This window comes from Parasteatoda tepidariorum, chromosome 1, assembly GCF_043381705.1.
Source record: "Parasteatoda tepidariorum isolate YZ-2023 chromosome 1, CAS_Ptep_4.0, whole genome shotgun sequence".
Lineage (NCBI taxonomy): Eukaryota > Metazoa > Arthropoda > Arachnida > Araneae > Theridiidae > Parasteatoda > Parasteatoda tepidariorum.
In genome coordinates, this window is record NC_092204.1 from 107,279,532 (window position 1) to 107,301,353 (window position 21,822).

The 21,822-nt window shown below is 29.7% G+C and overlaps 1 protein-coding gene across 1 annotated transcript in view; it reads right to left on the reverse strand.

Moving 5' to 3' along the window:
- The window catches only part of LOC107455789 (FH1/FH2 domain-containing protein 3), a 137,893-nt gene that overhangs the window by 34,479 nt on the left and 81,592 nt on the right, over positions 1 to 21,822 (reverse strand). The window contains exons 10-20 of the mRNA XM_043052061.2: positions 17,809 to 17,967; positions 16,271 to 16,498; positions 12,163 to 12,435; positions 8,512 to 8,576; positions 6,936 to 6,988; positions 5,877 to 5,944; positions 4,635 to 4,740; positions 3,439 to 3,533; positions 2,520 to 2,631; positions 1,614 to 1,708; positions 302 to 445 (exon numbers count right to left, since the gene is read on the reverse strand). Coding sequence (XP_042907995.1) covers positions 302 to 445; positions 1,614 to 1,708; positions 2,520 to 2,631; positions 3,439 to 3,533; positions 4,635 to 4,740; positions 5,877 to 5,944; positions 6,936 to 6,988; positions 8,512 to 8,576; positions 12,163 to 12,435; positions 16,271 to 16,498; positions 17,809 to 17,967 — 1,398 coding nt within the window. The remainder of the gene's footprint in view (positions 1 to 301; positions 446 to 1,613; positions 1,709 to 2,519; positions 2,632 to 3,438; positions 3,534 to 4,634; positions 4,741 to 5,876; positions 5,945 to 6,935; positions 6,989 to 8,511; positions 8,577 to 12,162; positions 12,436 to 16,270; positions 16,499 to 17,808; positions 17,968 to 21,822) is intronic.

Here is a 21,822-nt window from a genome sequence, read left to right on the forward strand (position 1 = left end):
CAGCAGCCGTTAGTCCGAACAACAAAAAATGCAGCCGAGCATCAAAAAATGCGGGTCCTCGGGCATTAGGCCCCGAATGAATAGTACTTTCATGAAAAATGATTACTTAACTCATCTGATGCATGCATTGAAACCTAAAACCTTTCTAATGTGTAGAATTTAATACTTATTTAAATTAAGGGGACATAACATGCCTAATTCATAAATCATTTGAAATTATCAAATTAATTCAAAAGTAACAAAATTTTGCTGTTTTTAAGTTAAAGTTTAGCTTTATAGATGCAGCCAGTCAGCAGCTTACTTCATATCTTTGCAGTTGCTTAAGGAGCTCCTTGTCAGTCCCGGCTCTACACAAATGGAATTGCACCACTTGTTCCATCCCTTGCTCTTCCAATGAATCAACGAAATCAAAGTAATCATCTTGATCAGAAAAACCATCTGCCAACTATTTGAAAAATATATATATTTCGTAAAAATATTAATGTCCGCTATCTTTTATACAACAATCAATAACATCGAGACAATTTATACAATACTTGTCAAATTTTGAAATTGATTATACGATATCTACATAAATTAACTGTACAAGTAACTAAAGTTGTCACAAATATATGTTTCAACAATTCATGTAAAAGTATTCATGTTTAAAATAATTTTATAACCGTCGTTGAACAGCCGACCCAATTTTGAGTTTATGTCAACAAATTTTCAACTCGGTAGCTTTGTAACTTTTTAATCTAATCTAGAAGATAAGGGAACTCCTGTATCAAGCATTGGGAGTTTCCGCTGTTATTTTAGGGGTTGTGTTTCAATAAAAATAATAAGTGCATTTTTAAATAAATAAACTGAACGTAATTCTAAATAAACAATAAAGCTATAACCCTTGAAAAAAATCCGTAACATTATTTAAAGCGCAATTTGTTTTTTTCGTGCAGTTAAAACAAATTTTTAACCTAACATAAAATTTGAGACATTTGTAATAGTTTTACAATAAGCTGTTGTACTAAACGAGTCAAACATTCAAACTAAAAAGATTTTTTTAAATACTTTTTTTGACCAGAACTTAAAAATAAATCTTAGTCTTCAATTACCTTTTAGCAAACAATAAGTTACGAAACTTTTTCAATTTTCAATTGTAAAGTGATTCATCTATTCATTGATTCACCTTTTAGATTCATTTTCACCTCTGTAATTTTCCTCCTTATATGTTTTTTTTTTCTGTTGGAGTAGAAATGTTTTGAAAAAATATCGTTTTTTCCCTGCATAATATGGCGTGAAATTTGAGTATATTTGAGGGAACTATGGAAATTTAGTAACCATATATGGAAATTTAGTAGCCATGTCCCAATGCTATATAAACCGTTTAATCACATTGACAAAACTTCATTGGTTTTTATTAATAATAATCGCTTAAAGTAAATTATTTGCGATATTTCTAACTTTGGTCAAAAGAATCGTTTATTATTAATATTGACCCTTTAGTATTACCAGATTTATTACTTTAACTGTAACATTAGTACAAGCTCTTCTGTTTTAAAGAATCAAAATTCATAGTAAAACTTCTTTCACTTTGTAAATCACAATTGATTGATAATCGATATTTAAATTCTTACTTTGTTAATAAGGGTCAAGCAATAAACTAGTAATTCCATATCGAGATTGTCTTTTTCTTTCAGATGTTGCATCACGTTGTTCCATAAACGATTTCCTGAAGACAATACAAATTATGACAGTTATATTACAAGTGCTCATTACTCTAACTAGAGGAACAATTTTTTAAACTTTTGTAATTTACAATACTAAAAATGTGTACAAAAATCCTTGGATTTGACAGGTGTCATAAACATTTTTAATGTGATATCTTGTTGAATTATGACAGTTCTTACAAAGTAGTTGACAAATTATATAACTTGATATCTTCTTGATAGTTGAATTATTACAGGTTTTACAAGGTAGTTGATAAATTATGACAGTTTTATACAAGCGTATTACTCTTTACTCCAACTAGAGAACAATCTTTTAATCTTTGTAATTAGCAATACTAAAATCTCTGTGTTCATCAGATGTAATGAACATATTGAACGTGATATTTCCTTGATAGTTGAAAATTAAAATAATATTTATTTAAAACAAGCCTTGTTCTCCTGTCATATTTTCAAAGTAAATAAAGGATTTAAAACTACTTTCGTAAAAATTTATTGTTATATACTAGATTCAGATTGTTTTTGAAGCTTTTAATTCCTACTTATATAATATTTTATTTAAATAATATTAAATATAATATATTAACAAATAATAATATGCAAAACAGCATCACGCCAAATGATATTGAATGCGGTAAAACTTTATCCTGATAGAATGTACTAAAAACGTATTTTGCTTATAACGAAAGGAAGGGAAAAAAATTGATAAATAAAAAATGAATTATTATATGTCTTCTAATTTTCGTAGCGTTGCTCAGTATTAATATATTGATTATTATTTTTAAGGGGACCATTCTAACTGAAAAAATCTCGTACCTTTCAATCTATCGACAGTCATGACAGCATCTCTCAGTAGTATTGCATTACTCGGTGCGTATTCTACAAACATGAGTTGCAACTTGACAGCCAGTTTCGATACCATTCGATACTGAAAAAAAGCAATGCTTTTCACATACATTTTTTTAAGAACACCTCTACTTTCACAAAATTTGAAATGTTTCAAAATTTATATTTTACTTTTAAAATTGATTGAAAGACGTTAATAATTTAAAGATATTAATACTACATTTGAAATTGAAATGCAAATATTTGAATGAAAATATATAGATATTTTCATCAATTCGGAAACAAGTATTTCTAAATTTACAGTATTTTAATAATCATTTGCCAAATTTGATAGAAGACATCAAAGACATACAAAGTGGTGTTTATAATTGAAACAAAAATTGAACCTGTAGGAAAATTCTATCTTTTTTTACAGTTATTTTATAGCGAAAGAAAAATGTTTTTCCTCTTTCTTTAAAATAGGTATTTTAATACTAATAATTCTAAGACTAGAATGTTTACTCTTATTGTTTTTTTTTTCAGCAATCAAAGCATTTAAAGTCTTTTTTCATTATTATCTGTAAATCAGCTGAAGAGTTTGAAATAAAAATTAACATATAATTATACAAAGGAATCCTTTTTTGATAAAAATTAATTTGATATTTCAATATTTTGTTAATTTGTATAGAACTTAAAATTGATTTTAAGAAAAAAAAACTTACTTTTACAAAAATTTTGTTGAGTTCAGAGTTTTTGTGTATCATTATAGTGGAAAATATTTTGTGTAAATTTGAAAGCAGATTACTTTTTAATCGGGAAAGAAATTTTCCAAAATCAAATTTGTAAAGTTATTTTGTGTAATAAATAGAAATTTTAAAAACCTAACTTTTAAATAATTTTTAAAACTTACTTTAGATGCAGTCAGATTATACAGCCATATTAAAGTTTCAGTGTGTTCCATTATACCTTTCATGCCATCTACATATAGCATTACTTGACCGAGAGCTGAAATTGGAATTAAAATAGCAATTAAGTATGAGTTTTTTAAAACAAAAATCCCAATCGAAGAAAATTGAAAAAAAAAAGAACACTAAGCATCAAGAAGAATAACAAAAATAGGTATAGGTATTAGGAGAAGCAAAATTGATATTTAAGTGTGGAAAAAACTAAAAATATATAAAAATCAGACTCTGGAGAAAGACAAGATTATGAACATCAACGAGTTGAAATGTTTTATCCTTCGTCCTTTTTCGCTTCCTTTCCTCTTAGGCTCCACTAATAAACATGTTTTATGCTTTTAATCCAATTTTCCACTATAGGGATTCATTTGATTTTGATGAAGCTTTTTTTACTTAAAGATTAATCGCTTAGTCGTTGTGGTGGATTCTAATACCAAAGCTTGGGCAAGGGTTCGATTACCCATGCTAAGGACCGAGTGTCTGGATAATAATTATCTTTATGAAATCCAGATCGTGAGTCCCATTCCCAGACATTAGAAGACTCTACAGCAACTGCACCAGAAATTGCGGACTCAGCGATAGATGTTCCTGAGTCACACTCAAGGAGTCCTGAGCACCACCCGCAATGAAAAAAGTAGAGTGAGAAAAATCTCGCTCCAAGTCAGCAGACACAAAATCCGGCCGACACACCTCCGATTAAATTGTGGTAGTGTAGCGTCTGATTCATTATTACATTTACTCCGATCGAGCCTTGGTTTGTAAATCAAAATTAGTGTAGCGTTCGGGTGTTTTCGAAAAAGCACACGGTGTTGGGCAGTTGGGGAACGTGGTAAGGAGGTCAGATGTCTATGACTACCATCTGCAGTATTATCTAAACTGTGGTAGTGTAGTGCAAGCATGCGTCACATATGTCTTCGGATAATTAATAGGGATGAACCGTTGCCAATAGTCTATTAGTGTAGCTCAAGTGCAACGTGATCAACCGTAGCAAACCAAACTTAAATATTAAGTTGTGATTCTCAATGTGTATATTTATTTTTACTTTTCTTGACAAGCATTCTAAAAATAAACATAAAAGACTGTTTTTTCGGATCATCCAACATGGAAATAAACATTTTTAGCCTTTGAAAGCAATGAACCCACTTACCTCTTAAAATATAATTCTGATAACTGTGGTCAGATTCGTTCCCGACTTTGACAAGAATCGAAAGTCCATCGGATTCAATAAAGGCTCCGACCAAATCTTTGTCATCCTGCAAATCACCGAGAATACTTTTAGATGAGTGTAGACTTTAATTACTTGAAAATTCAACCATGGCGATAACATCATGACCATTATCGATAGTGATAAATATAAAACACTTTATTGTCGCCAGTCATATCGCCAACGATTATATCATGAATATTATCAATAATCTCAAAAATTGGAAGCGATAATGTCGCGAGTATTATCAATAAAGATAATATCGTGGTCATTATCGTCAACATCACGAGTGAGTAATTACTGATAGCGATAATTATTGAATATGATTTGGGGTTAGGGAAATATTATAAATAGTAATATATTGAGATTTACTGACAATAAATCTCTCAGTACTAGCTTTAAAATCTTTAAGTACATGATGAATTATTTAAAGAGGCTAAGCCCCCTGTTCGCTGCCACTCACCAAACCCGATGATTGGTGTATTCCTGGCAGAAACCAGTTTTCATACTAAAGTTGAAATTATTTACTTAACATACAATATGTAGTACTAAAAGGAATTTTGTTACCTCTTCTTCCCACTAGTGTAAATATTATTATCCATCAGTATTACAAGTATTTAGATCTATTGGTGAACAGAAGTAATTTTTCTAAGTAATAATTTTTGTAAAATAACATTTATATTGTTAAGACATTGCATAACATTATAGTGTTCAAACAAATTTAATGAGTTCACAACCATAATTTAATACTTTTTCGCTTACCAAACGGGCGGATATATTGGATGATCGTTAAGTTTTGAATCATTTAACAAATCTCTTTAACTGTAATTTATAGCAGTATATTAATGCTATTTGAAAAATAATAATGATTGTAAAACAGTTAATAAGATAAGACCACCTTCCTAAATAACTTTATCTTAAATTGTAGGGCAGAATTACATTATAATAATAATAAAAAACAGCAACACTTCTCTTAGTTTTAAACTCTTGAATTAAAAACGTAAATAACTTTAAATTAGGGATACAAAAATATTTATTACGACTTTTTTTAGTTTTATGCCGATGACAACCGAAACAATATGGAAATGAATGAGGAAAATTTCCGGCCAATAAAATTCTATGGACAACAATGGAAAACTGTGATACCATCATTAGATTTTTATATATAGTAAGAAATTATCATACCTGGAAAACTTGTTTCAATGAAAAAAGTGTTCGCCTTAAATCTCTATTTTCCGTCGTTTTGAGCTTCTCTGAAACGGGAGAAATAAAAATTAAGTTTTTGTTTTCAATAATTAAAATTATTTTTTCTATATATTTTAGATTCTCTGCAATATCTAACGACTTAAAACCCACTTTTTCCTAGCGTTGCTTTAAAAAAAATGGTTTATTTTTGAGAAAAAAATGGTATCAGATATACGCAGTACTCATTTCACTATTAGGAATATTTTTTTACGAAAAATCTAATTCTGTATTAACTGATATATTGTCAATATAGATTTTTGTTTGGATCTAAATTCAAGTGCTTTTTAAAAGCTAAAGATAAGAGAAAAAAAGTAGCAGCTTGGTATACACAAATATGTAATACCATTTCTTTTTTTTCAAAAGGTGTTTTTCATGTTTGCGCTTTAGAACTGATGGGTTAAACAAATTTCGACATCGTATTTAGATTTCCTCATTAATGAAAAAAAATATTACGGATGAAAATATTACTAAAAGAACTGAACTTATCTCTCAATTTTCTTATTTCACGCTGCAACGAAAACATGCGCTATAGTACATTCAATATTTTTTTCATGAATTGCAAAGGAATTCACAGTTTCGATAAATTAGTCTTGATATAGTGAGTGAATGAAGGAAGAAAAGAACGGAGGAAGTAAGTGAATGCTCCTATCAGAATACTGTAGTAACAGAGAGTGAGCGAATCAGACTGTAAGTAAATTTGTTATAAATAAATGAAAATGTTTAAAAACGTTTTACATTGGATGGCAACTTAGCATTTATAAATCTGTTCACCCAGCGATTACTTGATATGCCAGGTTTAATCCATTATGTGTCATGGTGGTTTTTTATTTATTTCCAGTAACTTTCCAGTTTATACGGGGCATTCATATTAATAATTAAAATATTAATGAAGAAAATTTCGAATTGAGAAATAATTAGGCTAATTAAACCACAAATTACAAAAAAATATCTTTCAATGAGGCATGCATTAATTTATAAGCATAAATTATAACATCATACCAATTAGTGCAGTAGCTTTTGATACGAGTTGATTTGACGAGGAACTTCTCCGTCTGAAATTAAACGTAGAAAAGAAAAATGTTTAAAAAAAAAAAGTTTCTACACCATAGAGTAATTTTCTAGTATAAATCATATTGAATAGTACGTTGATATATTGGGAATCATATTTTAAAAATGCTTGAAAGCAATGAAGGAAAAAAATAAAACAGAATGTCAGCTGTATTAAAGTCTTCAAAACCAGTTTGATTGTTCTAAAAAAATTAAAGGTCTTTTTATGAATCGTCTTTAACCAAATTTCATTGCGTTTTATTTTAATCCACCTCAATTTACTTTTTATTATACTTTCACTCTAATTGAGCTCGATAATGATTCGTCTAATTTTCTTCGTTGATTTGCTTTTGCTGTTAGTTTGAGGTCACAAGTGAGTTCACTTCACTTTTAAACATGAATCTCAAAATGCATATTGAGAGAGGTGTGGTACGAATAATCCTGAATATAAGTTCATAATTTAGGAACTCAATAAAAAAACTAAGTCATAGGGCATAGTATTTCACTAGCATTAGTGTAAAGTGTTCTATAATAATAACCCTTAATATAGAGTTTCAGAATCCAAGTCAGAAGTTAAGAAAAGCGAGAATACACCTTAGGGTCCTCGAAATAATATTTAAATGAGGGAAAAATTAAATCTAAAGAGTCACATCCCAATATGGAAGATTGCTCGATGATATTTAATGGTATTTTTAATTCAAAATTTTAAAAAAAAAATTCATATGTGATTTTCTTTGTTTTCTCTAGCATTCAAACTAGTTTTGGTGTTTTTAGTTCTGCCTTCCTCAGTAACAATTCATTAGATTTCCATTGCATTTTTGTTTTTTCCTTGGTGTTTCGCAATTATGCATAAACGTATTATTTATTATAGCATTATAGCATCCTGCTCACACAGTGTTCCACATTGAGCATTGACTTATTTTCAGCATAAATTTTAAATATCTATATTAATAGTGCTCAATGTGGAACACTGTGTGAGCAGGATGCTCCGTATAGACAGCACTCAATATGCATTCTTAAAATCCTCATCGAAAAAGGATGCAAAAATGTATAAATAAGCATAAATAATTAATATTTAACGGAAGAAATAGTTAAAACGCTATCGAAATCAGATCAATTGCAGTAGAGGAAGGCAGATGTAATAAACATCGAAACAGCTTTAATTGGAGATTGAAACTTGAGGTTTTTAAGAATAATCGTCCTCAACTCCTCTCTGTTTCCTTCCGCAATCAAACCTGTCTTGTTGATTGAATCCACATTCCAGTTTCTATAGTATTTTTTGTTTGCTTCTTGATTAATTATTAATATGCGATGCCGAATATGCGCGCCTTTTGGGTTCTTAACAAGGATTCGTGAAATACATATTAAGAGTGCTCTTAACATACTACTCTCCATAGCATGGAGTTCCTACCTTATTTGTTTCATCATTTATACACATAATAGAAAATTATTTCTCAAAAAAAAGATGAATAAAAAAACATTAATATTTTTTTAAGTTCAATTAGCACCATTAAATAATAATATATACCTGTTGTTATCTACATATGTTCCATTTGTTAAATTTCCAGTTTTAACAATTTCGCATTCTTCAGCCTGTAAAAGAATATGGTTGAAATAAATTATAGTGAAAACAAATGATTTTAGATTGTGTTTCTAACGTAAAGGAATAGAGAAATAACTGTTGTATTTACTACTGATATTTGTGGTCACAACATCTGCTTTTTAAATGAATCACAATAACATCATCATCTGCCTATTCTTATAGTGTCATTGTCTTTTATTAGAACACTTTATTTCATATCTAATATGTTAATATGATGCTAGATAATTAATATGATGGATGTAGTATCATGTTAATATGATGCTATAATAAATAATATGGTGTCCTAAAATGCTATTTAAACAAATAAACTTCTTTTTTTTCTTCTTTATAATCTCTTTTTAAGGATACTTCAAAGATTCCAATATAAGCTGGCAGACTAGATATCGTAGCCTTTTTATGTTCTAAAGCTTACTTAAAAGTATTTCTTCCCCCAATGTTTACAGCAGAAAAGCGTTAACTTAACTAAAAATTCATTAATAAGCATTAAAACAAACTGAAAGAAAGCTAGGCAAAGTACGATTTTTTATCTGGGCCTACTACTCTCCTACCATAGATATAAGTGATATTTCTTAATGTCGAGGGAATTTAAAAAAAAACGGCTTATCAATCGGTTTATGTTTTGCAATAAACTCTTCATATATTTTGTAAGACGTGAGTCAAAGGATTTTTTAAAAGACATTAGATAATTTATACACATTTAGAAACAAAGTTTTCGAATGTTTGAAGTCTATAAGGATATAAAAGTGTACAATTTGTAAATGGCACTACAACTTTAATTTCTAAATAATTGAATTATATGTCATGAAATATTAGCGCTAATTTTCAAAAGTAAAAATGACTTGCTTAGATTTTTTTTTCTTCTATCAATTATTTTCTCATTTCATTACGTTATTCTGCTGGCTGTCAATCGCTAACTTTTAGAACTCGTAATTGCTCGTCCGCCCTTTGATTTACAGAGCAATTATTATGAGATTTATGCGCAATTTTCATTTTGAATTCACATTTTTATAACAACTGGATATTGGGTTAGTTCCTTCATACTCTTAATGGTTTGTCATATTCCCACTCTAATAATCTGTGCCATCCAGGAATAATATATGATAATGTGATCTCATAAATCATCATCATCAGACCTTCTCCGTGACATAATATTTTTGATCACAGCACTATTAAACCATAATATTTTATCATCATATAGTGTTAAATCCTTGATAATCTTACCGATTTGTCATATTTGCGTTTTAATATATGCCATCCAGACATAAAATATGATTATGTGATTTCATAAATCATCATCATCAGATATTTTCTGTGGCATAAACATTTTTTATCGCAAACTGATATAGGTTTATTGATACTTTTACCTGTTTGTGATTTCTACTTTAATAATTTATGCCAATTTAACATAAATTATGATATTGTATTAATGTGTGATGATTACGCAGACCACCCCTGTGACTTCTCATTCTATCACAAACTGATAAGGATATTCTTCAGTAACAATATACATTTTTTTACATTTATTATTAAATAAACTGTACAAATAAAGTAATTTTAAAAGACAATATAGTTCATTTTTATTGGTATGCTTATCATTATTAAGAAAATTATTAGAAAGAAAAATCAATTGGATAAAAATAGATCTTAAAAGTGAATATTTTAGGAGTATTAAATACACATTTATCAGGACTCGGCCCTGCCAAGCATGTTAGTCTACAAAGTGCAAATTTTCCGATTGTAAAAATTAATGAAAGCACCTTTCGAAGTATCTGCTATTAATCTATAGGGTAAAAATGCGAAAGAAAACTTATGTTATCGTGGTGAAAAATTATCTCCATAATTCTATTTTTTTCCATATATAAATAATTTAATAAATAATTCAGAAAATAATCTTAATATAAACTCTTAAAACTAATGTAGAATAATGGACATTTTTACCCAATTTTTTTCGCCGTCCACTACAAAATTTATCTTGCAAACATTTAGCAGCTTCTTCATACCTTCGAAAACCATAGCATTTCGTTTGAATTGTTTCATATTTTGATAAATGGACGCAGTTTAATGTGCTTAATCCACTAGAAACGTTGAGAACAGTTTTTTATGAATTCATTTTTAAATTGTAGAAACGGCCAAGCACTTTCTACAAACGCTATAGATTTTGATTGACTTTCGGAGAACTTAACAATCTCTGACCTCCCGCTTATCGCAGTAAACAAACATACTGTGTAATTGTCATTCCCTAACAAGTTATACATCGTGTCAACAACGGTCATAAGACAAAAAAAGAAAAGAAAAGGGAGGGGAAAAAAACAATAATTGGTATAATTTTGCAATATTTAATTGAGTCTAGCAATACTATATCACATTTAATTAGAATTAACAATATAAATTTACGATATTTAAGTGGGTCAACTTTAAATAATGTTTTTTTTTTTCAACGTTAAAGTTTTAGCAAATAATTTATTTCTCCTTTGTTAATTTGTGATTTTAGAACTTTTACCCATCATCACATTCACAGTCTTAATATATAAATACATATTTTTTAGAATCTTTGTCAAAAATGAAGTCAAAGAAGTATATCCACTGTGAGTTAATTATAATATTTAATAAGGGAAAAAAACGCCATCTAAATCCAACAAAAAACCTTTTCAGGCTTTTTAAGGAAGGCAGGTTTGAAAACATTCAAACCTATTTGATTACCTGAAGAATACGATAGAGTTGAGGAAGGTTATTTGAAACACCTTCGAGTTTCATCACACGACTAAGCTTTTTTTGATATTTATTTTATAAGTATTTTCTATTGTAATTTGCCAAGTTTCATTTTCTTCTTGTTTTGATAGAAGATTATTCGAAGCACTTCTAAGTTTAACAAGGCATTAAAACTGGCTTTGATGTTTTTCATTTCATTTTTCATTAGTGATTTAACAAGTTTCGATAGTGCTTTTGTTCCTTCTCCACTTTAAAATAGCACTTTACGTGCACACTTCTTTTTACTTCATTTTTTTGATGTTTCTGAAATTTTGTATTAAGGTTAGGGATAGCGGAATAGAAACTCCATTGTGGTCTGTTTATTGTAGGAAGTCTTCGCCATTTTTTTCACCCTATAACGTAATTCAAGTAAATTTTGTTGAAAAAATCCTACACGAATCTTGAAGGTTCATTTTAAAACAGGTGCTAAAAAGTCGACCTAATTCTGAGTTAGCAACTATCAATGCTTATTTCCATAACTTTGTAATTTTGAAACCCAATTCAGACTCCGTGAGAATTCCGAGATCAAGCATTGAAACAAACTAGTCTTAGTAAAGGATTTTTGATGAATCTAACCCACATTTGTGTTACATGGGGAGGAAAACCACGAAAACTTCCCAAAGTTTGCACGATGGTTATGAAGTTGACATAGTCCTGCTGTTCTGCGGTGGTTATAAAATAAAATGGTGACTTATTATAGACGAAGTTAAAAGATCTGAAATAAGAGCAGAAATAATGCTATAGAAACAACCATACTATAATTTTGCATTGAGGAAGCTTTATGGTAAAAGAATCTTAATAGTACCTCAGTAATACTATGAACCATACCTTCTGAATGGGAGCCTTTGAAATGTGCCCATGCATGATAGTTGGTTCACGTATTTTCACTGAAGATGAATCTATTTCTTCAGCTGCCAATTCGGAAGTCAAGGGTCTATTCTCACGGATTCGAACCGCGCTCGAGTCGATTTCTTCGGTGTAAGCCCCCAACTCAGGCTTCTGAGGTTTGGATTCATGGAATTTGACAACCGATGCCTCGACTTCTTCAATGTCGCTGCTGTCGCTCTCCTCTTCCTCTTCTTCCTCAGACGACGTCTCTTTCTGTTTAAAAAAAAAAAAAAGAATTTCGTTAAAAACACTTGAAAGTTACAGGTTTCCAGATTTTGTTTTATTTAAAGTGTTGGAGGGAAATTGATTATCTTTCCTTGCCAAAGCGCTGAAAATGAAAGAAACCAACATAAATAGTGATAAATAAAGTTTTTTTCCTTCGGTTTCTAGGGCTGTTAATGGTGTTGTCACCCCAACTGAATTTTAATGAAACCTTGAAATCACATGTATTTTTAAAGATGTATGAAATAATTTAAAATTCTAAAAAACTAACTAGCATAAAAAAAAAGGCTACAGATATAACGATGTTCACAAAACTGCTTTCTCAGTAAATCATGTTCTGTTTTACGTTTTAAACATTTTTTTAAATAAATATTCACGCTGATAGAGATTGTTCATCATGTTGAATCATAATGGCGTTCAAATTTACTGCAATCTTAATTTGGGGCTAAGGTGATTCACATATCATGGCACAATTCAATACATCTGATAATATATAACGCTATTGATTAATAGATTCGTATTCAAATTCTGATGAGAGTTAGTTAATTTGTATACTGCTTCCAGGTCGTACTTACAAATTGAATTATCAGATTAACCTTGAAAGTTTTTCCCAAGTTTCCTTGAATAATCCAGTTAGTTAAACTTAAAAAGTTTTCCATCTTGGTGGTTTTATTCCTTTATATAATACAGGAATTTCGTTATTTGATTGAGTTGTGTTCAAACTTAAAAGGAAAAAAAAGGACCATGCTATTTCCTATATTCTACTTCTTAAATGTCAGAGTATAGGTAAAAAGGGAATTTTACGTTTCAAAGGGAAAATAATCTGTATCATTCTATTTTATACAGAGTTAATCCGTTTTATAACAATGTGGAAAGCCTCCATTTTATGTAGATATTATATTTTTCATAGTAAAAAGAAATTATTGGGTCGTTCGAAAAGTTAATTGAATTTTTCCCTATAGAAGATTTGTATTTTTTCAAAATCCACTTCGCACTTGAGCCGCATAGCTTTCATAACAACCTGTAGCAACGTTGAAACTAATAGCTTTTAAAGTGTAAAATAGTTAGTACTGCGTTGCATGACGTTCAAGATAATCTGTAGCAACGTTAAAACTAATATTTTTTATAGTGGAAAATAGTTAGTACTGCGTTGCTTTTGTTTTATGACAATCTGCAGCAGCTTTAAAACTAATAATTTTTATAGTGGAGAAAAGTTAGTACTGCGTTGCGTGACTTTTATGACAATCTCTAGCAATGTTGAAACTAATAGCTTTTACAGTTGAAAATAGTTAATATTAGCTTTTATAGTGGAAAATAGTTAGAACTGCGTTGCGTGACTTTCATGACAACCTGCAGCAATGTTAAGACTAATAGCTTTTATAGAGGAAAATAGTTAGTATTAGCCAAATCTTGATACACGCATGGTTTTATCCTCATGTAAAACCTATTTTTTGAAAAATCCCGTTTTCAACTCAAATTTAGCAATATACGTGTAAATAAAAACAAATATGCATTCAGTTTAAACGAATGGAATAATTTTGTTTGTAAGAATTTTGGACTGTTTCCAGTTTGGCACGAGTTCCTTTCTCCACAAAATGCTCCTAAATACTTCACATTTGGTGCTAAATAAGATTTGTATTGAGAAGGAACAAAGATTTCATTTTGCTGCGGTGACTTTTGACGCCAAAAGTAAAAATAATTATTGCAAATCTTATCTGATTTTAAATGTTTTAACTGGTAAAAAATAAAATCACGTATTAGTTTAATTGAAGCAATGAATAAAATTTGAACACTTGTGAAAATCTACTTTTCAACATTAGTATTTATTTTTTTTCTTTGCGGCATATGCTCTTGTCATGCTCTCTTGCGTTTACTAATACGGTAAAATTACGATAAACTTTTTTTTCCTCATTTTAATAAATAACATGATGCTTTGAATAAATTGCTAACAAAACTAATGTCTATTTCTTAGTTAAAAATCCATCTAACTAATTAATGTCCATAGACCCATTTTAGAGGTTATTGTAAAAATGCATCATAATTTGCATAATGCATTATTTCTTCAGCATTAACTTGGCATAAATTACTTTTAAGTACTATTTTTTTCTTATTATATTTAAGTGCTCTTTTTTTCATAGTACTTTTAAGTACTCCTTTTTTCTTATTACTTTTAAGTACTATTCTTTATTACTTTCAAGAACTATTTTTTCTTACTACTTTTAAGTACTATTTCTTTCTCATTACTTTTTAGTACTATTTTTTTCTTATAAGAGTTTTATTAATAACAAATGTTCGATTAATAGCGTAGCCTTTTCCATTTTAAATTCGACTCGGCAGTTTTGCACAATGCCATAGAATTAAACGTTAAGTTTTTTTTTTTTTTGCTTATTAATTTGTTTATTTTTTACAGTTATTGTTTTTGTAATTTCAATTATAATAATAATTTTTTTCCTTTTTATATTTAATACATTTGGTTTCAAAATTTTATAAATACATCTGTCATTTTTCTCTCAATAAAAAAAAAAGGCAACATTTTTTTGAAGTTGTACACATGATATTTATTTTAAGAAAAAGAAACTATTTTGAAATTTGTGAATTGACGTTGATGGGTTAAGACATGCTTGCCAACTTTTCTGCCTTTTTTTTGTTGTCAAACACGCTTTGGTGGCGTAGTCGGTTAAGGTTTCGTTCACACCACCGGTTGGAGAGCTGAGGGTAGTGAGTTCGATCCCGCAGTTGAGGTAACAAACGGGGTGATTACTTAGTAAGATGTACGAAAAATCTGCACGTTAAATCTTTCGTTGGTTGTCGTGTGGAAGTTTGAAGAAGGGGGTATCATACGTCATATGTCGTACGTAGCTCCTATGTCGTCTGACCAGGGTTGAAATTTGCATTCCTACCGTGGCAGTTAAATATATGCCCTAAAATGGAGCTAAGTGGTTGGGTGATGTGACTCTTGTAGAAAAGTTTTGCTTGTAAGAAGCCTATTTCAGTCCGTAATATTTTATGTTTGATTAAATTTATATAATTTCAAACAATCTTGACCACCGCAGTATGCAATTAATTTAAACACACTCATGAAGAAGTTTATCGAGTAAGGATGCGTTTAAATATTTAAAGAAAACACGTTTAGATGCTGCTTCTCCACTGCTAGAAAAAACTTCAAACGAAGACTTCTAAGGAAGTTGTCAGCAATAGATTTCTCCTTACAGTTCTTCGGTCACGTGAAATAATGTTTTTTTTTAACGAATTTCAGGAATATACTACTTTTATAACTGTTTTAAACTCATACCTTTTCGAAGTAATTTACTCCATCTGTAGCCCCCTGTGATGTTAATAAAAATGTCTGTATGTGAATGGACAGAAAATTCACATTTTTTTTTTTGAAAATTTATTTGCGAAATTTTTTTTAAATATTTGTAAAATCATTTTGACATTGCAGTGTTTCGTCTTCTAAAAACATGAAAATGTTGAGAATTGCTTATTGATTTTAATAATTTTCATTCAAGCAGAAAAAATCACCATACTGGCGACTTAAAAAAAAATTTAATTATTACAATAAAATTTAAAATTTCAATGAAATCTTTTCTTCAAGTTAGTCTATATTTTTTAAAACTTAAATGTCGTCTCGAGTTTCAAACCCGGAAAAATGCGGCTAATTTTATCTGTCTTGGCAGAAGTGCTTCAAAAACATCCGTAAGGAATGTATACACCTAGGAAAGTTCATATTTTCTCTCATAAAATTAGCAATATCGCCAAAAAAAAACAAGAAAGATGGTATTAAGTCACTTTTCTTTAATCAAGTTATCTTAAAAAAATGCCTTGCCTTTGCAGCAGGTGTGATGCTTGCTTGGAATTTGAATGGTTGCTGCCTAGTAGGAGAAGCGTTGGGAGCTGCATTCGGACTGACTGGACTCGGTGAGCCTAACATTTCATCAATGTCTTTGCATTGACCTATGAAGAGAGTCATAGTGTCGGGTGTTGGCAAACTATCTTTCTTTTGAGATTTCGGCCAGTAAGATTCTCCATTCAGTTGAGGTGCATCAGTATCACTCTAAACCATAGCATGTAAAATTAGGGTCAATATATTTACATCCATGGTATATTACGAATAATAAAGTAATCCATATGATGCTATAATAAATTCAGTATATATTAATAGATCAATTTAATAAAAAAATTACATAGGTAACCGGATACAGACAGTAAACATAGGTGTATCAAATACGTTAATATTGTGATCAATAACAATAAAAATGCATATCGAATACAAATATACTATGTTCATTTATGGTATCAGTAATATGTTTAAAACATGATCATTATCAATAACATAATATATCGTAATCATAATTTAGAGTATATTATAGAAAAGGATAATTATTGAATACGATATTGTTGTGAGTGCTGCAAAAAGTGATTGGGAGTATATATCAATACTTTTGACAATGCATCCCATACTTAAATTCGCACTTATCAATTATAGAGACAAATGTGTTCCCAACGCATGGTTCCTATTATCAATAATTATCATTTTAAATTCGATGGCGTGAGAAATATGTTTAACACACCGATGAAAGAGTTTTCAGCAACGAAACAGATTAAAACGCACACCTATCAAAGTTATATTGGTGATTGTTTTTATAGAAAGCTATTTTTCACATTATCTAGAAAACGGTATGGGACCACCTTATCATTCCTAGCATATCATTTCAAACTTTGAAATTTAGTATAGCTGTTCCAAAATTAGTTATGCAATGTCTCAGATAAATAAATTTAAATAGTTATAACTTGAGAAACTTGATAAAACTATGATGCCGTAACAGAAAAATTAATTCAACGTTGAATCATAATGTCAGTACTTTAATAACGAGTTAAACTGAATCCCGTTTCCCTTCAAGATGAATCATTCTAACTTATAATCAAAAATTAATTTGCGTTCAACTTAATCGCACAATTAGTTTGTAGTTAATGCCACATGATATTATAGTTCAATGCCCTCCAAAAATTTTGACATGTAAGAAAAATTCAGGACATTACTATTTTTAATTAAATCAACAATAACTGCAAAGATATATATTTTTTTAAAAAAATCTAAACTTTTTACGTTACAAAAATATTTATCAATCAAGTACCAGCATCATATTTTTTCTTACCATCAAATTATACCAGCTGATTGTAAACAGTTAAATTGGTTAGACGTATTAGGAAATATGCATATGAAATATACAAAATTGAAATGGATGGATCTAACGTTGTAACTGATACGGAAGTTATCCAATTCATTATTTTACATCTATTACTTATCATGCTGTGGACATGGTAGGGGATCGATCATGGAAATTACTTAATTTGGTGAAATACCTTTTTAGTGTCGATATCTGTCGAAGATTTTCTGTCGCTTTCGCTTGTTTTCGCTTTTTCATCGCTGCTCGATTCCTCTTCGCTTTCTTCCGATTCAGATTTGTCTTTCGTTGTTGTTTCTTGTACTGGCTTAATAACCTGAGTCGGACATCGTTTGAGCTACCAAAAAAGTTTAAGCATTATTGCTTAATTCAAATGAATAACTTTTTTAAAATTAAAAACAGAGTATGATTTAATTGCTCTTTCCAAAAGTATTAACGCAATTGTAGATAAAATTTTTGTAATGGTAAATGAAGCGATGCGTATTAAAGTTATTATTTGATTCGTATATAAATTAACAATTTTCAGAAAATTAAAAACGATTAATGGATTCACTTTCTTTATATTTCTCAAAAAATGGTAAGAGAATCAGTTTATAAATTTTGAAGTGCTTAGATCATGCGAGTTCTCATACTCATCAATGAAGTTCAAAGCTTTTAGAGGTTTGAGGGACCGACAATAAATTACAAACGGAAAATAGAGTTTTTGAACATTCTATGCCAAAAAATGTAGCAATAAATCTGTAACTTTTAACAATTGTTTTGATTATTATGGAATATACATAATTCTCTTACGTGGCTCCCAAATTTTGGCTGTATTTCTTTTTCGCCGGTGGCAACGTTTGCTTTGTTTCGCTTACGTTACTATTTCTCTTACACGGCGAATCGACCAATGATTGCGGCTAAAAATGTAACATGCCAAATCTAGTTGAGGTGGCTCAACATATAGCGCTTTTAAAAACGGAAACTGAAATAAACAGAGAGCATCAGCTGCGGCAATCTCATACTATTAAGCTAGGCAGAAGTGAGTAGTCTTTGTCGATTGATCTCTATTTGAATATTTTGTCGAAAGCTCTTTTTTTCACGAATTTATATATTACGAATTTAGTTGACGATTTTTGATTTATATCACGAATTATACTACAGCACATTTCCAATAGGTTTAGCGAATTGCATGTTATTTATTTGAATTCAAATTCATTTTAATGACTTACTAAAAAGATTTAATTTTTAGAAAAAAAAGTTTTTATATGAATTTGAATGATTGTTTTGAATTCTTAGAATTTTGTGTATTTGCAATGCACCTAAGTTAGTAGCGAGCGAAGCGAGCTTGGTTTGGGAAGTAAACCATATAAGATTGCGTAGCAATTCTCGGGGATTGGCGAGCGTTAGCGAGCAGGGGGAGCAGCCCACTAGTATTTGATAAATTGTGTAAATCTAGCTTATATATTTACGGAAATATAGACATTTTTACAAAAAAATTAATTTTTTCGTCTTTTGTTTTTGTTTTGTTATAACTTTAAAAATATACATTAAAATTAAACAAAATTTTTTCAACAATTTAAAGTTGATTACAAAATTATTGCTTTAAAATGTGAGAAAAATTCGTTAGAAACTGCGCAAGATATAAGTAAAATAGTTCTTTTATATTGCTCATACGCAAAAGAATTTTGAAAAAAAAAATTCTTAATTTTGTTAGGAATCATATTTGGCAACTAATAAGTAAAGTCCGATTTGAATATTTTAAAAATTTAAAAGGTTTCAAGCAATTTCCTAATCAGTTTTTTTACTTTTTAAGAGAAAGCTCAGAATAATAAAGGATTTTCCATAAATTTCATTTTGTGCAATCAAACAAGATTTATTTACAAATGATAATACCCATCTGATGCTGGTCCGGACAATAAAGCATGATGGTATTAGGAAATAAAACAAGCGAAGGAAAATATTCTTCTATGGGGGACGATTCCCAACAATGCCGGTGTCATTTTTAATAAATCTTGTTTAATAGTGCAGAAATTTGTGGAAAACGCTTTTCATTTTAAGCTTTCCCTGAAAAAGTAAGAGGAAATAAAAGTGTTGTAAATATTAGCAAAATAAATGTGACAGATATTTTAAATTAGTATTTAATACGAACTTAGAAATAAAAAAGAAAAGAACGATTAGAAAAAAAAAAAAAAAAACTCAAAATATACAAGAAATAGAAGTTGCCAGATTACGAAAGTGCAACTCAACAAGATAAACAAATATAGCGTGAGACTCGCTGATAGCATGCTCGAGTTATAACAAAAAGTACTTAGGAAACTGCTTGAAACATTTTAAATTATTAAAATATTTGAATCGTACTAATTTTTATTAGTTGAAGTGTTTCCATTATTTTATCCAACCCCTGTATCTTTATGTGCAATACACTTTAACTTATTCATTTACTTTATTTAACTAGGTTTAAAACGCGCCACCTCAAACATCTTTTTTGAAATACCTTTCTCCTGTTTTATAATACAGAATAGCTTTTTAAAAAGTATACAGAAAAGTGTAACATAGATCAATAATGATTTTAATAATCTCTCTTGAGATATATATTTCTCTTATGTAGCTCCACTAGCTTGAGTATTTCTTTATCTAATATTTATTATTCATTTTATTAGGTTGTCTTAAGTAATAATTAAAACAGAGTCAAAAAATTAGTTATATGTAAGTATTCATTTAGATTAATTTTGTTAGATTATATTAAGTAATAATTTCAGTAGTGTTGAATTACTTTAAATTTTTATTTCGAAGAATAATTTTATATCTTTATAGAAATAAAAACTAAGTAATTACTTAGATTTATTTTCGATCCTTAGAAAATGGCTGTAAAAATTTTAAACATAAATGGTGCTGTATGGTATATGTATAAATATACATATATTGTTCAAGTCATGGCTCGAGAGGTGTGTGAGGAAGTTTTCTTTCTTATCTCATGACAGACATGTAAGTGATTTTAATACAGTCTAATATGGTGATATGTCCCAAACTCATACTTACGCCAGTTCGTTGTTGTTGTTCCTAACCCTAGCTACACCATCTCCATACATCTCTAAAAAGTCTAAGAGCAAATACGGATCACTTAAAATCTTGGAAACAGTAAAATCTAAGCATTTGATGTGGTTGGGGGGGGGGGGNGGGGGGGGGGGGGAGGTCTGATCAGCCAATGACACTCCGGAAAGAGTCTCCCCGTTTTTGATATAACCGCACAAAAAACGTGAGAGAACCGTCTGCATTTTCCTCGAAATATTGAGCTGATGACACCATTGAGGTCTCTTTCTTCTGAAACGGCAATTCGTGTGACTTTATGAACTCAATGGATAATAAAATTTGACACTATCGCAGACACCTCTTGAGAATAGTTAAAATAGTAATCAAAGTACCTCTCCGCAGACAATGCCCCAGGCAACAACTAGACGGTTCAAATAATGAGTCAATATAGTGTTTAAAATTAATTAAGATGTTAGGATGGGAGGAGGGGTTGAAAAATTAGAATATTTGAATACAGCTGTGCTGTACATTCGACTTGATTACCATTAAAATTTATGCGTAGCACAAACTAATCTTGAAAAGTAGCAAAGCTGGTCACCAAAGGCGGCTATTAAAAATAATAATAATTTCATGAGGTATTGAAAAGAAGAGATTTAAATAACTATAGATCAACAGATTTTATACATAAAAATTGGAATCGTAAAGGCTATGCGCAAACAGAATTTCGATGCAATTGGACTTTATCTATATATATAAAAGTGAATGTGTCTCTGTCTGTCTGTCTGTCTGTCCTCTATAGACTCCTAAACCATCCGACAGAAAGCTATGAAACTTGGCACACAGATAGTTCAAAGCACGAGGAAGGTTTCTGTGACATTAGAACATTCTGCGACAAACCGTTCCAGCGATATCAGCGAAAGTCGAAATGGAATTTTCTGATTGGTTAAAAGTTAGCCATTGTTTTAAATTTTGCATTAAACGATTCAGTTTTCAAATATCTTGAAGATAACAACGGTGATATTTTCTATCTTATAGATCTATTCTTTTAGAAAAGTAAATTACATATACTTTAATATTTAATTATAATTCGCGCAAGTTTCTTTATGTCAGGTGAGCACAAGCACGTAAAATCAACGAGAATAGGTTTCGTAATTATTGGTCGTATCTCGGATTTAGTATT